Raw genomic sequence first — 15,814 nt, 5'->3', positions numbered from 1 at the left:
AACTAACGCACATGAATTGAAAACAAGATATTTTTCCTTGAAAGTATGAAGTGAGTTATAGCTGGTATGTTGATTTTTAGATTCTTACACTTTGAAGGGATTTTAAAATAACCCAAAGGCATTCCTCATCAATATGTGTTTTATTTTGACTAGTTGGAGCGCCACTACTGATATCTCAAATTTAAGTACAAATTTAAGTATTATTTTATTATTAGTCATTTATAATAATTGATACCTTCAAATATAATTCCTACTATAGTAATGCACTTGTTGATAGCTTTATTTTTAATTTTTACTGGTACAAGTGCTACATAATGAGAAGGCAGACGATTTTTAAAATTAAATCTTATAACACCTTGCCATAGAATTCCTGCAACCCACTCTAAATAAGGTACGCTAGCCCCTCCTCAGTCAGCTGACGACGGTCCATGTTGCCAGGAAGTGCTTCGTTTTTCAGATCTAACCGGAATATAAGGAGGAGTAGCTGTTTAATACTACACTGCTGGGACATCACACCGAGCGTTTCATGGTAAACTAAGACCTGTGGGACAGAAATGTAGCGGTACAGAGCTGCTGGTCTGAGAGGACGGTTCTGGTGTGTTTTTGCTAGACCACAGATGCTAATGCTAGTAGTCTGGTTAGCTTAGCATTGAGCAGAGTTGTTTGGGTTTCGTTATTTGCTCTAATAACACGTTAGGCGAAAACTTTTTGAAGCGTTGGTGTTTGGCAGTTGGAGTAACTGTGACTTTGTTTTAGTTTATCACGAAGTTAAAACAGCTGAAAGCTGTAATGTAGTCAGTTTATGTTTTTTTTAATGTAAAACAGAATGTAACTACAATTCGTATCTAATTCTGTCTGGTAAATTGCTCGTTTTCTGTCGTTCTAGATGATATTTTTTTGTCAACGTAGAAAGTCTGGTCATGACGTCGGCTTTCCATAAATTTCACAATTTATGGAAACAATTGAGCTGGCCACTCAGCTGTGTTTTTGCTAAAAAATAAAATAAAATAAAAAATCTAGTGTTTTTTGGCTGGATCAAGTTGAGTTAAAAATGTCCAACTATTACTGTTATTATTTAGGAAAACATGACTTAAAAATAGCTGCATGGTTAAACGTAGTAAAGTTATGTTGCTTCACTGTAGTAAGCCTCAATAAATCACACATATAGATTTAGTGTGGAGATTTAAAATCCTAGGTTGCCATTCAATAACCTATATTGAGTAGTAAACATTTTACATTCTGAAATGTGTTTAATTTCACTTTCTGTTTGTTGCACTATGTCATTTCTCTAAGCAATACATTCCAAAAAGAAATGGTAAATGTGTTACATATAATCTCTAAACGTATTTTCTGATCGTCTCCTCAGGGTCAGCCATTGAGACATGGAGAGCTACAGCAGTGGTCGGCCATGGGGGAAGCTAGTCAAAGTGGACTCCAATGAAACGGTTCTGCTTTTCACTAAGGAATGTACAGTTGGCAGAAAAAAAGGTAGAAAAGGTTTTTTGTGTGTGTGTTTTTTTTTTTTTTGGAACGGACTAAGACGTCTCATTTTCTATTTCTAATTTGTGTTAGAAACGGCTAGTGTTTATCCCAGCTTTCAAAACTGCTCTCACCGAGTTAAAGTCCCCATTAAGAGAAGACGGCCCTTTCTGCGCTGTAGACGTTTCTGTCAGTGTCTGGAGCCTTTATAACCTCCCCCTTGAAATCACAAAGCCTCCTTTAGTGCCCCTAACTTAGACAGCCCCTTGTGATGAGAACAAAAGATGTCTATTGACAACATGCGTGTAGAATATTAAGTAGATTTTTTTTTTTTTTTTTTTTTTTTATGAGTTTTGCTTTAGAGCTGGTTAGGGCTATATATCCCTCTGTGTGTGCTTTGTGGTTGAGAGATTATGGGAATCTACTTTTTCTTTTTGTGCTATGCAAAGCCATTGGGGTTTGCAAAGATTGCATAAATTAGCCAATGTCTGGGTAATAAAATTCAAACACGTCATGGCAACTTAGTCTTTAGGTGCAAGGTGGGTTTGTTTTGACAGAATTGTTAACTATATGTTTCTATATCATTTATGATAAAACTAACAATTTGAAGCATAAAAAAGTTTTGGATAAGAAAATAGTGTTTCCTAAAAACACTTTTTTCTTATTTATTTATTTTTTTTTCAGGCTGCTATCTGTCCTTTCCATCCAATAAACTTGTCTCCGGGGAGCACTGCAAGATAGTAAAAGATGAACACTCAGGGCTGGTCTGGCTTGAAGACACGAGGTACTGTACCCCAAGAGTTTCAAATGAAATTCTACCCTATATTTAGCGCCATCTACCATTTCCTTAACTTCCTTATACCATTACTGCCATTCTGTGGAATTAGAACGTTTTGTTAAAAAATCATAATTTCCTTCATGCTCATATAATTTTTGGTTTAAGTTTTTAACATTCACTATGGAGGGGCAAAAGTGACATGAGCCTCAGGTTAAACATTGTGCTCTATATAAAAAAAATCGCAACAAAATATGTTTTTGAATGTAATGTGAAAAAATGTGGGCAGGGGGTTAAGCGCCAGGGGTGTACATACTTTTGGAAGCCACCATAATTATATTTCCAGACTTTGCTTATGAGTTTTCCTTCATTTAAAGAAGGCCTTATATTTCCTAAACTTTGTGGCTTAAAAAAAAACACCAAAAGACTTGGTAATATTTTATACTTTCATATGAGTTGGATTTAATATTTTCTAAATGAGAGAAGATATGCTGCATTGACTTGTTGCATCTCTGAACTGTTTTCTGCAGCACTAACGGCACAGTGATCAACTCGTCCAAAGTGGTCAGGAAGCAGACTCATGTGCTGCAGAACGGTGATGTCATCTACTTTGTGTACAGGAAGAGTGACCCTGATCAAAGTAAGCAGCTCAGAATCTGCTTATGCTCATTTATTTCTGCAGGCCTTTAATAGAAAAGACTCACAGCACATCTTGTTACTCTCTAGACATCGCCTATGTTTACCACTCTTTAAACATGGAGGCCGCTGTTCCAGAAGACAGTTGTAGTGAGTAGTTAGTTGGATAACGTCCTACAAGGGGCTCGTTGTATTGCGAGTCTGTTTTGATAGTTTCCCATCTCCACATGCACACAGAGAGGCCAGCCTGCAGTCTTTTTCCGGTTCTGGCTTCAGAGATGGCCTTCTCTGTGGAACCCGTAATGCTCACTAGAGCTCCTTTGGATCCAACTCAGGAGGAGCCTCAGCCTTCCACCTCCACTTCCCACTTTTGTATTAAGAAACCCTTGTCTAAAGCCCCCGTTTCATCAGCTTCTTCTGCTTTGGGTACGTTGTGTTTTTTCTTTTGATCGATTGATTGATGCTTTTTTTTTTCTTTTTTTTTTTAATCAAGTAACTTTTGACACGTGTTGGTCTTACCAGGCCAAGTTAAGGATGGAGCCTCAGCAGTAGAAGAACACTCAGGCAACCGGGAGCCAGAATGCAAAAGGAGGAGAACAGATGATGGTCGGTTTCTCATTTTGTTTTTCTGTGCATCTGTTTGTCTGTTTTTCCTCCTCATGTCGTATGTGGAATGTTTTTGTAAGTGAAACCAGACAACTTGTAAAAAGTCAGGGTTAACTTTGATGACAAATGCCAATGTTTTTACAGACTCTGATTTGTGCTGAACACGTACCCTTTTTACAGATGTGACGGGATCAGCTAAGGGGGATGTTCTGTCTAAACTGCCTGTGAAAGAGACTAAAACGGACAAGATGGAGGAGTCGCTGACATGCGTCATTTGCCAGGACCTGCTGCATGACTGCATCAGGTGAGAAGTCAGAAGAAAGGTCCTCAGGGACAGATGGACTCCAGATGGGGCTACCCTTTTCATCTGGACAAAAAAAAAAGTGTCCTTCTGAAATGTCTTTATTTTTTACAATGTATTGCATGGAAGCCAAGACAGAACTTACTGCATATACTTTTTCCAGATGCTTTTCTCTAGATAATGAGTTCATTTCCTGTTTTTCCTTTTTTTTTTCTTTTTTTTTTGGGGAGAAAAGAAGTCAGTTTCTAATTTTCTTTACATAGTGAGTTACTTTATTGATGGGTTTTCTGGAGACAATGAGTTAATTGCTAATTTTAGTGTCATAAAGAGTTCCTTTACCAATGGTTTTCTCGAGATAAGTTAATTTCCTGATGTTTTTCTCGACATAACGAGTTGATCGTGAGATGTTTGTTGTGTGTGTTAAACCTGATTGCTGTGGCTCTCATTTGAAGGATAACTCAATATTTCAAGAAAAACGTCGGGAAATTAACTTAATCTCGATAAAGATTATGCAGAGCCGTCCGCTCTTGGCTTCAGTAGTATTGTGTTTGTGTGTGTGAGACCCAATGTAGCACGTTTTTAGATTTAATAACCCACGTTGCTTGTCCCCCAGGTTTTTGTAGTTTTGCCCAATGAGACTTCATGTAATAAATCTCACTCTGGCCAGGAAAAGGGGCCTTTTTTTTCCCCATTTGAGCTCCTGTCCCTCAAAATGTCTGTGCATACCACTTAAGGTCCTTGATTGAATTTTTTATTTCTTTTTGGTCTGGCGTGTCACTTGCGCTTATGTCAGAGTTATATATTTGGCTCCATTGTTTTGTGCCTTCAGCTTACAGCCTTGCATGCATGTTTTCTGCGCCGCCTGCTACTCTGGCTGGATGGAGCGCTCGTCGCTGTGTCCCACCTGCCGCTGCCCCGTGGAGAGGATTTGTAAAAACCGCATTCTGAACGACCTGGTGGAGGCCTACCTCATCCAGCATCCAGGTTTGCACATAAGCATCATGACATGTAATGACACAAGAGCCTAGGGCTGGGCGATGTGGCCTAAAAATAAAACTTCTTTTCTCGATTTCCAATTTTAAGTGTTTTTATTTTCCCTCTCATTTTTTAAAATATTTCGAAAAACTGGCTTTTATTTAAATCGTCTCTTCTATGAGTCGTACGACAGAATATTAGGGCTCGGCTACGAGAAATTTTGTTAACCCCTTAAAGCTTGACACAAAGTAATTCTCAGAAAAAAGCTTTTGTTAAATTATATATCCAAATTTCGAAATTATATCGACATTACATTTATAAATTTCACATCAAGGGCTAATTTAAAAATATATTTAGAGCAATACTGAAGTCCAAATGCAGATGTGAATATATTTTGTACTTTTTTCATGATAGTATATTTTCTCGCATTATGGCTTTATTCTTGTAATATTCTGACTTTATTCTCGTCATATTGTTGTTTTTTATTATTATTGTTATTTTTATTATTGGTATACTATATTACTATTTATTATATTGTTTTTGTTATTATTATTATTAAAAAACTTAATGTTCTGTTGTGGAGTTGATGTGAATTGAAAGTCCAAATAAATAGAAGCTGTGAAACACGCTTGTCAAATAAGACGGTCGGCCTTGGGTGTTTCTAAAGTACGGAAAACAAAGGAGCGCATTTGTGGGGGAAAAAAAGAAGAAAACTCCAAATTTTTCAAAAATTACATTTTCAAAAAGCGATTTATCTTCCAGCCCTACGAGAAACCAAGATGTGCTTAGCTCAAGATTGTGTTTCTAAACCCGAAGCGCGCCTCTCTCTCTCTCTGTCTTACAGAGAAGAGTCGCAGTGAGGAAGACCTGAAGAGCATGAACAGCCAAAACAAGATCACTCAGGACATGTTGCAGCCCAAAGTGGAACGTTCCTTCTCTGAGGAGGAGGGCAGTTCAGATTACCTCTTTGAGCTGTCTGACAATGACAGCGACTCTTCAGATATTAGGTAAAAAAAAAAACAACAACAACAAAAACACCACTAAGCTAAGCTAAACCAGAGAAGCATGTTTATTTCCTTGGTCTTTACTCACCTTTGCTGTGCATTTCTTTCCCTGCAGTCAGCCCCTTCTGATGTGCAGGCAGTGTCCAGGCTACATGCGGGATATGGGCCAAGTTCTGTTTGCTTCGAGCTCAAACTATTGGTTCACTGGTCTTCCAACTCTGCCACCTGTCCAGCCTCCTCCCACACCTGAGTGTGGGGAGGGGGCAGCAAGGCCGGCCGGAGAGCAGCCCTCCACGTCCTCCGATCGACCCTCAGCTGACGGTGAGTCTAGATTAGGCGCCGGCTGGTGTGACGTTCAAACAGTTTGAACTCTGAGTTAAAATGTCGCAGTCTGTTCCCCAAAATCCTAAAGATAATATGTATAATAATCTAATGATTTACTTAAAGTGGGAATACAGCTGCTGGTGCTGGAATGTTATTACAGGTGCAGCATATTTGTTATTTAGAATGAAATCAGGCTAATTTTTGTAGATTTCAAGTGTGTAATCTGTAAAATAATGTAACGGGCCAAACGGGACATTTTCTAACAATGAAGGACAAAACGGAGGAAAATTGGGACAATTAATTTACATAAACTTGTTTTTTGTTTTACATAATTTTTGTCGCAATTTTTAGTTTTTGATTCTTACTTCCAAATTTTACAGAATAACATTTTATTTAGGTCAAGACCAACAAATTCTGATCCCAAACTTTTCAAAAGGTAATATTTCAGGAGGATATTTAGTTTTAAGCTTGAAGCTCACTATAGCAACCAGTCTGTAACACGTCTGAAGCTCCTTTGCTTGCCTCTGCTGCACAGCACCTCAGGAGTACTGCTGCCCCCCTCAGGGCCGCCACCTCATCTGCACCTGCTGCCTCCAGCCGATGCCAGACCGGCGGGCCGAGCTCAACAACCAGCAGCAAGTTATCGCTCAGCAATGTGAGTTGTCCCATCACCTGTTCGTCCCTCTTTTTACCTTTTAAAAATAAGTTGATTAATAAAAATGTGTGCCTTATAACTGCACAGATCGTGATAAATGAAGCTCAGCTGTGTAAAAACCTTCATATGTTGCGTGTTGGCAGGTATGCTGTGCCAGAGTCCGTTCTGCCACATGTACTGGGGCTGCCAGAGGATTGGCTGCCATGGCTGCTTGGCTCCATTCAGTGGTGTGTGTCACAGCCGTTCATCATTTAACATATGTGTGGTTTACTGATTTGATCGACTGCGTTGTCTTTAGTTGAACACTAAGCTCCAACTTTCTCCGTTTCTATTAAAAACGCTTTGTGACCAGTGACCTTTTCACCTGTTTTTTTTTTTTTTTTAAGAGCTTAATCTGACTGAAAAGTGTTTGGACGGCGTGCTGAACAACAACGCATACGAGTCAGAGGTTCTACAAGTAAGTAGACCCTTTATTATTTGTTTCTATCATTACTCTGCTCTTTTTGTTTTAAATCAGAGTTGTTGGTTTGTTTGTTTTTTAAAAGCATAATTTTTAAATGCTAATTTGTATGCACACCAAAGTGGAATAGAACTTCTGACTGCAGGATCTACTTTGAATTTGCATGATGTCTGGATATGAAATCCACATATCAATGTGTTATGATATTTAGTGTATTGATTTTATATTTTCACCAGAACTACCTTTCTGCTAAGGGGAAGACATGGAAAGATCTGCTCCAGGAGTCTTTGCAGGACTTACAGGAGGGAAAGTTTCTCCTGACAGGTGACTCCGCACATCAAAGTTCTTTATTGCTGCTCACTGAATCTTTTTTTTTTTTTTTTTTTTTTTTTTTTACCCTGCTTCTTTTTGGGTTACTTTCACGAAGTAGGAAAAAGAGAAGGTAAAATTAAGGAGGAACAGGAACAACAGACTGGCCAGACAACATAGCCATTAGAGTGACCTAGTCAAAGTAATGATGATGCACTAATTACAAATACATGCCACACTTTTCAGATATTGGTAACTTTATATTAGGGGTTCAATTAACTATTATTTTAGTAATCAATTTATTCTGACGATTAGTTGATTATTTGAATAAAAAACATTTTACAGATTTTTTTAAAACCATTTTTTTATACAATATTAAAAATACAATAAAAGATGCAAATAAGATTCAGCTCTTTTTTCATTGCCTAAAATGCAATCTGAAGATCTGAAACAGGGGAAACTAATGGTATACCGCTGGAGGAGTTTAGGCTAAAACATATTTCCAGAAAAAGGGTGTTATTTTTATCTTTAATGCAAAATGTTTATTTGTACAGTTTTGGCTTAATTGCTGCTCTAATTGTGCCTTTTTTCCTTTTTGAGTCTGTATACTGCAGTTAACAATTAATCGGTCGCTAAAATTAGTTGACGATTAAATGGATAAATGATTAATCGCTTCACCACTACTTTATATTCTTTTCGTTCCTCTTAAAAATGACTGCTGCCCTGCAGCAGAACTAAGTGAATAATATGTTAACATGTTGAATAAAATCCCAATAAGACACGTCGACGTTTGTGTAATAAGAAAACATGGACAAGTTCAAACAGTTCGAATACTTCTTGTCTAAATTCACAAAATGCCCTTTTCAAGAACACGTTGGCGCTCTCGTTTTGATGATGATGATGAGTGCTGACCGTCTCGTTCAGATTGTCGCATCTCTGCGGACACCCTGCTGTGTTCCTGCTGCGGCCTGCGAGCCTTCAAGGAGCTGGCCTACAAGTACAGACAGAACATCCCTCCGTCTGAACTGCCAGGTCTGAACTTTGTAAAGCTGCGGATTTTCTTTTCTTGTACATTTCAAACACTTTCACTGCGTTCCAGTAACATTCGTTCATCCTCAGCTTCTGTGACATCTCGTCCCGACTGTTACTGGGGGCGAAACTGCCGCACGCAGGTGAAGGCGCATCACGCAGTGTAAGTCCCGTGTCGCTTCTTCAGCAACCATAGTTTGATGTCAGAATTTGGTGCATGTCTTATCCCTATACGACCGCTAGAGGGAGACCTTGTATAAACCCTTTCTTTTTTTCTTTTTGTCTGAACACCAGGGTAAGATGTTTCTCTGTGCTTCTTGAATGCAAAGCTAATTCTTCCCTTCATCATTTCAGGAAATTCAACCACATATGTGAACAGACGCGTTTCAAGAGCTGAAGCAGCCGGTTCTTCTGCGTCAAATGCACATGTGAAACACGATCTCGATGCGTTTCGCTCTGCCCGACATGGACGACACGCCTTATGCAATTGCCTAATGCACATATTAACAATCAGTGTCCATTTACAACAATGACCGTGTTCCCCACAGATATTCAGGAGAATGGTATCTATGCACATTCAGATTATTCCCTTCAAGTGAAGGTCTTTTCACTCGTACAAGTTGCTGTTGCTCAGAATAAACACCCCGAAACAGCCGATATCTGGTAAAGGAATCATTTGTTTAGGTGGTGAAATGGTTAATGGTGTTTGTTAATGCCGCTGTCACCCTGGGCAACAAAAACTTCAATTTTTTTGTTAGATTAGAAGCTATTTGTGTATGGAAGAGGGATATGTACGCATGCTAAACAAGTCGTCTTTTTTTTTTTTTTCCCCTGTTTTCTTCATGAGAAAATTATTTTGTATCATTTTCCCAATATGCTAACATTATTATTCAGGGATTTCCATTACTCATTACATCTAAGTAATCATGTAAAATATCTTTACTAAGTAAATTACAATCGTATTCATTTATTTCACTAATTCTACTTAAAAAGTCAAAGTCTTGGAAGATAAAGATTCATTACTCTATGTATTTCAGCGTTTTTTTTTTTTTGTTTTTTGTTTTGTTTTTTGTTTTTTGGGGGGGGGTTAGCAAAATGCAGGTTGAAATGAACGAAAACCCAAAAATTAATTGTGGGAAAAATGAAAAAATGTTTTGGTCGTTTGCAATATTTTCTGATTTGATGTTATGCCAAACACAATCACTCAGAATGACTACCAGCAGAAATGCACTGACTGTTTTGACTGAAAGTAACCCACAAAAGATGATTGCTAAAAGGATATGGAAAGAAAAAAAGTGTGTCATATGAGTTTTCAAATTGAATTACTTAAATTACCTTACTCTTCCAACTTATTCAGATGCACCTATAAGGGTCACCGGAACAGGAGCAGTAAAGTATTTTCAGTCTAAAATAGTCCATCACAATGCTATATGTTGCTAGCATTAACCGGTTAAGTATTACCTCTTAGGGATTTTTTTCCCCCTGCTTATATCACTGCATTTCCAGGCAAAAAAAAAAACAACAAAAACACACTAAAACTCTAACACATTGTGATCCAGTGTGATATCTGTACAGGATTATGTTGTTGCCGTGTAGTAAGGGCTAATCTGTGTGATGAAATGCGTTGCTTCCTTCTGTAGAACTTCAGGGAAGAAAAGCGACGCGAAGTCAAAGCAGCTGCGACTCTCGGCTGCGTTTACGGGAAACTCTTAGACGGATCAAGCCAATAAGAGACGCGGCATGCACTCAGTTACTCGCATTGGTCTTACCTCTCTCATCAGAGCGTTGATCTCTGTTGATTTTTCTCTCATCGCTCCTCAGGTACACAACACTTTTTATTTTGAAACTTTCTTTGGAAAATGGGTGGGGGGAAAGCAGAAGTGCACTGACATCCTCTTTGAGACTATCAATATCTCAGATTATTAATGTAGTAACAACTGGACAAATCACACTTAGCTTCTTCTAGCTTCTGTCTAGCTGATATAGTAGATTTAAAGTTTTTTTTTATATATATATTAAAACTAAACTTACCAGTAATCTTCTGTTTATTAGTGTGTTGAAAATGGTGATGGATGTAAAGAAGTAGAAAATGCTTAAAGCAGGCCTTAGAAAGGCTAAGTTTAATGTGGATTTCTTATTGATTTTTGAAATTTATGCAGATTTGTTTTGTTTTTTTCTTGGACATGGATGATCTTTACTCAAATTTCTCACGTTTAAGAGAAAGTTCAAAACATTATTAAACATCCTAAGACAGTCTGTGCTGGGCGTATTGAAAATAAATTGCCTACAATATCTGGGTTTTAATCGTACAGAAAGATTAATTCCACAATATAATGGAGATTTAAGCACAAACTAAATTCCTTTATAGTATAAGAAAGTTGTTAGTTTCTGATGTACATGTAACTTATAGTTTTATGTTGCCTGTTAAATCAATGAGGCAAATAAAAAAAAAGTAGTTGTTAAAGGGCACTTTTCTGTTTCTACCTGTGTGTGGGATTTAGGTCACTGTTTTCTATATTTAAATTTTTTTTTTTTTTTTTTTCATGCCGGGTTGGGGTATGCATTCTTTAGCAGCTCAGCCTCTTGGCACAAGCCTGATCTATTCCCCCCCGCAGACGAGTTTTAATTATTCGCTACAGGAGATCCGGCTGAGCTAACAATCCCAAGCCGCTCCAATCAGGAATTGGTATTAGCGGCTTTTGAGGAGTGCTGTAATTTTTTTATTTTCCTGCAAAAAAAAAGAAATGTCCGGACAAAGATGCTCAGGAGTAAATCGGCAGGTTTCATTCTACCTCATCACATTTCATATGAAAGATGTTTGGATTCAAAAAGGACAAACGGAGAGAAGCTGCATGTGCTTCCTCTGTAAGGGGTGGATGTAAATCTTTCTAAATGCCTGTAACGCTTGGATGCATTGCACTATTTTAAGAATGAATTTAGATTATAATCAAGTTCTAGTTGAATCGTAGATCAGTAGGAAGATGCAGGAGTTAGTCGTGGACTTTGAGAAATGTACATTTCGTGGCATGGTGTCGACAGTACTGAAACTGTTTGAAATGCCTGTAGCTCTGACTTCTGATCATTTAAATATAATAAAATTGATATAGTTCAAAGGAAGTCTGGGTTGCCGTTTTTGTTCATGATTAAAATTTGTTTTACAGCCAAACGAACTCGCATGTTTTTGATTTCCTTCTGCTTTACGATGTAAAAGTATCGTCCATGAACATAGAGGATCCATCCGATCGTTTGTATTGGGGAATGTTGGAACAGGAACTCATTTCTCATGTTCTATAAATTTTATATAAAAAAATTTATAAAATAAATGGGATTTTCAGTGATATTCTAATTTATCAGAAATTATAAAACCTTCATGGAATGTTCACAATTTCGGTCAAAACATCCAAGAGCTTTTTTTTTTGTGCCAAATTAAGAACACCAGATGTTAACAGTAGCGTGTTTATTGAACCTTTACTTACATATGAAGGTTTAAGTGCTCTGTACTACATAACGGTCTCTATTCTCACTTTATATAGTATTCCAACTTCCCTTTTATAATCCGTTACCAGGAGAACGCGTACGCCGACGTGACAATGATATAAATGATTCATCTACGACCTACATAATACTTGTGGGTAAAAAGCGACGATGACCACATGGAGAACCGCAGGAAAGTGCCGCGGCTGAAATACAGGAGCTAAAAGAAATGAAGAAACGCCGTTCAGGCTTTTAACAAAGTCAGTTCCTCTGGAAAATGAACAGCTTTTTCTTTGTCCAAGAGCTTTTTTATATGTGTATATATGAACTGATGACCCAGCGCAAAGTCTTACCAAGTGTTTTTGGTTCGGTTTCTTGTAGTATTGCGTAATGTCGGAGTATGCTTGAAACAAGACAAAACTATCTGAAAAGAAGTTTTTCAGACAGAAATGGCTGAAAATTTTTTAATATTTGTGAAAAAATACTAGTTTTAAGTAAAAAAAAATAATAATCAGCCAGTGGAACAAGACATTTTCCCATTTAATGTTACAACCTGGGGGAAAATGGTAACTTTTAATATAAAAGTTATACTTTTAATACAAAAGTTAGAATATAAAACTGATAATATAATTTTTGTATTAAAAGTTATAACTCAAGCTTTTTCCATCAATATTAAATTACTGACTTAAATAAAGTTCCTCCTTCTTGCTCTAAAGTTAGTTTAGTCTTTTTATTTCAAGTCTACTAAAACATTTGCACTGGAAACTGGACCAAACATACTTGGTAAGACTTTGTATTTTTGCAGTGCAGAGTGGAGTTTGTAAAAGTTGATGTCAGAAAAAAAAAAAAAGGTGTTTTTTGTTGTTATTTTCACAGTGCCACTAGTTCATAAATCCAGGTCTCTGTCAGAACTGTCTCGTCCCTTGGCTCCGGGTCACATATGGTTTGTCACGGAGCACAGCCCCGTGGACAGACTCACAGACGGCTGGCCGTTCTTCAGCACCCCCGACTCGCTGAACGCTCCCGAAGCTGGCGGAGCGGCGCCGCCCGACACCTGACTCCCCCACGGCCTCCACTCCGGCCTGACCCTCTTGGGGCTGACGCCGCCCGTGGGAGGCCGTTTGCTCTCGTGCTTCGCCCTGACCGGTCCGTTCGTCCGCTCCAGGTGCTGAGCCGAGACCAGCGGCTGCCTGTCCTCCTCCTCGGAGATGGCGAACACCGGCACGCTGATGTGGTCGCCCTCGCCTGGGAACTCCAGCCTCTTTCCGCTCTCGACGTGGCACTGAGCGGAAGAGGACGAGGAAGAGCAGGGTGAGGAAGAGGAGCCATGGCCGGTCTCTGAGAGGACACAGCCCGGGGGGACGCCGCCCCCCTTCGGTGGATCTTTTGTTTCGGAGAGGAGGCCGAAACACGGTCCGGTGAAGCGGGAGCGGCGCAGGTTGCTGGTGGAGTTGAGGCGGTGCTGTCGCTGTGCGGGCTGCGTCAGGGGGTAGGAGGCGGTGCTGGCGGAGGAGTCGGAGACGACGCTGGTGTTCGCCTGGGCCTCCAGGTGGGCGTCGGAGAACACCTTCCTGCTGTGGCTTTCTTTACGGTCGGGGATCAAACCAGATGGCGTCTGAAATTAAATATTCGACAGGTTAGAAGATATTAAACTGGGTTCTCAGAATGTCAGTCGCTGTAAAGCACAACGTGTCAAACTCAAATCCAGATCTTTATGCAGCCCTCTAGATTCCAGAGGGATGCAGAAATACAACCTTCAACAGTTGTGTGCTTAAATATGATTTTATCAATCAAACCAAAACGGCTTTTGTCTGTGTACTGCCAAATTACATCAATCAATCCCAAGTTTTTCGCAATTCCACAATCGCCAAAATTCACAGAAAAATACTTTTTTGTGCTAATGCATCAGTAAGTGTTTAATGACAGTAGCATTGTCTCAAATGCAGACACTACTATTTGTTAACATTTGAACAGTTTTTTAGTGGGTTTTATCAATCCATTCGAGCTCAACCGGCCCTTTAAGAACATCCATGCTCATGATACACCCCAAAGTGAAACTGATTCTGGAGCGCTGCAGTAAAGAGCCGAGTACTGACGTTGTCCACCAGCTTGGTGAAGGGGCTGGTGGAGTTCCAGCTGCACCACTTCTTGTGAAGCTGCGGAAGCGGAGGCAGGAAGTCCTGGAAGGTGCGTACGCTCCACGCTCTCGGCCGCGAGCAGACGCTCTCTTTAAGGGACCTGGCCCCGGCCGGCGACGTGCTGGGGTCCACTGAGGGCCAGTCGCACGAAGGACCGGGGCCGGTGTCACTGTGTCGCAGGAACCTCTCCCGCTGCTAAGAAACACACAAGTCTTTCAAGTAAGACATGGATATGAGTGAATCCAAACAACAACACAAACATATTAGTCCACATTATGTAACTTTCACGTTTTATCATGTTGCAAAACTTAATGCATCCTATTAAATTTTATATCATGAATCAACAGAAAGTAGATGATAGTAACGGAGTGGCAGAAAAGAGAGACATGATTTTAAGCCTTTTTTTAATATTCAAATAAAAATCTGACAAGTGTGGCGTACATTTGTTTTCAGCTCCATTTGCTATAAGACCCCTGAATAAAATAAAATAATAATATTCAAAATATTTTAAAAGTGTGGCACAGAAAAAAATCTACCAATACTTAATCTCTCATCTGAACTAACCTGCCAAACGAGTCGGGCATTTATCGTATCGTTTATCATTTATCGTGATAAATTTCTTAGAAGGATTTTTCATTTATCGTTAAGTTTAAAAGTGAAAAGAAAAACTCTCCATGCTGTGGGGATTGTCAGTTTTAATATTTTCTCCACTGTTTGTTTAATGACAATGTCATTACATATCAATAAAATTAAAATAATGTTTAAATGCTGTGTGCAATTTAGTGACACTTTTTCATGACACTGCATTATAACATGTTGCCTTTCATTGTTCATCCAAGTTAATTTTCTTTTTTTCTTCCAAATCTCTCAATTAAAAAAGAATATATATATTGCCTACTTTTTTTTCTATTTATTTATTTTACACTTTTTCTTGGTTGCTTTTTCTGAACTTGCAACCTCTGGCTGCAGGGATTCATGGATACCAAACAAACGCAAGAAAGGAAGGAAGAAGCTATGTGGCAAATAAATGAGCAGAGGTTAAAAGACAAGAGTTGCCCAAAGACTGTAAACAAACAAATCAGAAATAAGGTTCAACAGGCAACATAAATAGCTTCCATATCAGAGGCGGCATTATTCTTAAGCACTCAACTGCAGCAGGAAGGTCGATGACCTGCACCGGGCCGGACAGACCGTCAACAAATCAAGCACGCATCTCTGCTAGAGCAACAACCGATGGTCGTCGCTAAGGACGTACAAACTGTGTTTTTAACTGTCAAACCATCGCCTGGAGAACTGAATTAGACTGAGATAAGCCGGTTTTTTACCGTTATCCTCTGCTATCAAACGACAGATACGGTTTGGAATATAAAGAAGTGACAGTCTGTTATTTCAGACGGAAGACAGCTTTACAGCTGAATGCCTCCCAATGCATTTACAGTAGTTGTGTATGATGCATTTGCAAAAGCAAAGGGTGCTGATTAGTTGAGGCCACTAACTGTGCGCATGTCTCTTAGAATCCTCATCATTTTTTATTAAGAGTCAATAAAAAAAAAATGGGAATTTTGGAATGATTTCAGTTTTATCTGGAGGAAAACTGCACTGCCAAAAAAAAAAAAAAAAAAAAAAATTTTACCAAGTGTTTTTGGTCA

General features: G+C 38.9%; 2 protein-coding genes across 2 annotated transcripts; one reads left to right on the top strand and one right to left on the bottom strand.

Moving 5' to 3' along the window:
- The first annotated feature begins 396 nt into the window (after positions 1 to 396).
- Positions 397 to 10,028, top strand: chfr (checkpoint with forkhead and ring finger domains, E3 ubiquitin protein ligase). The gene is made up of 18 exons (XM_015047492.1): positions 397 to 529; positions 1,367 to 1,488; positions 2,164 to 2,263; positions 2,785 to 2,894; positions 2,981 to 3,040; positions 3,128 to 3,316; positions 3,413 to 3,496; positions 3,677 to 3,800; positions 4,627 to 4,781; positions 5,617 to 5,779; positions 5,892 to 6,097; positions 6,636 to 6,755; positions 6,899 to 6,982; positions 7,142 to 7,212; positions 7,452 to 7,539; positions 8,449 to 8,556; positions 8,644 to 8,716; positions 8,908 to 10,028. The coding sequence occupies exons 2-18, from the start codon at positions 1,383 to 1,385 to the stop codon at positions 8,948 to 8,950; spliced, it is 1,884 nt and encodes a 627-aa protein (XP_014902978.1). The 5' UTR covers positions 397 to 529; positions 1,367 to 1,382; the 3' UTR covers positions 8,951 to 10,028.
- Positions 10,029 to 12,881: 2,853 nt separating this feature from the next.
- LOC106956570 (uncharacterized) lies at positions 12,882 to 14,360 on the bottom strand (the record flags this gene model as incomplete). The annotated part of the gene is made up of 2 exons (XM_015047489.1): positions 12,882 to 13,642; positions 14,124 to 14,360. Coding segments are annotated over 2 exons (918 nt in total), but the record flags the coding sequence as incomplete, so codon positions are not given.
- Between the last annotated feature and the right edge of the window lie 1,454 nt (positions 14,361 to 15,814).

Source organism: Poecilia latipinna, unplaced genomic scaffold (assembly GCF_001443285.1).
Source record: "Poecilia latipinna isolate Pla-1442-1.1 unplaced genomic scaffold, P_latipinna-1.0 Scaffold829, whole genome shotgun sequence".
NCBI lineage: Eukaryota > Metazoa > Chordata > Actinopteri > Cyprinodontiformes > Poeciliidae > Poecilia > Poecilia latipinna.
This window is presented reverse-complemented; position numbering and strand designations above follow the sequence as displayed.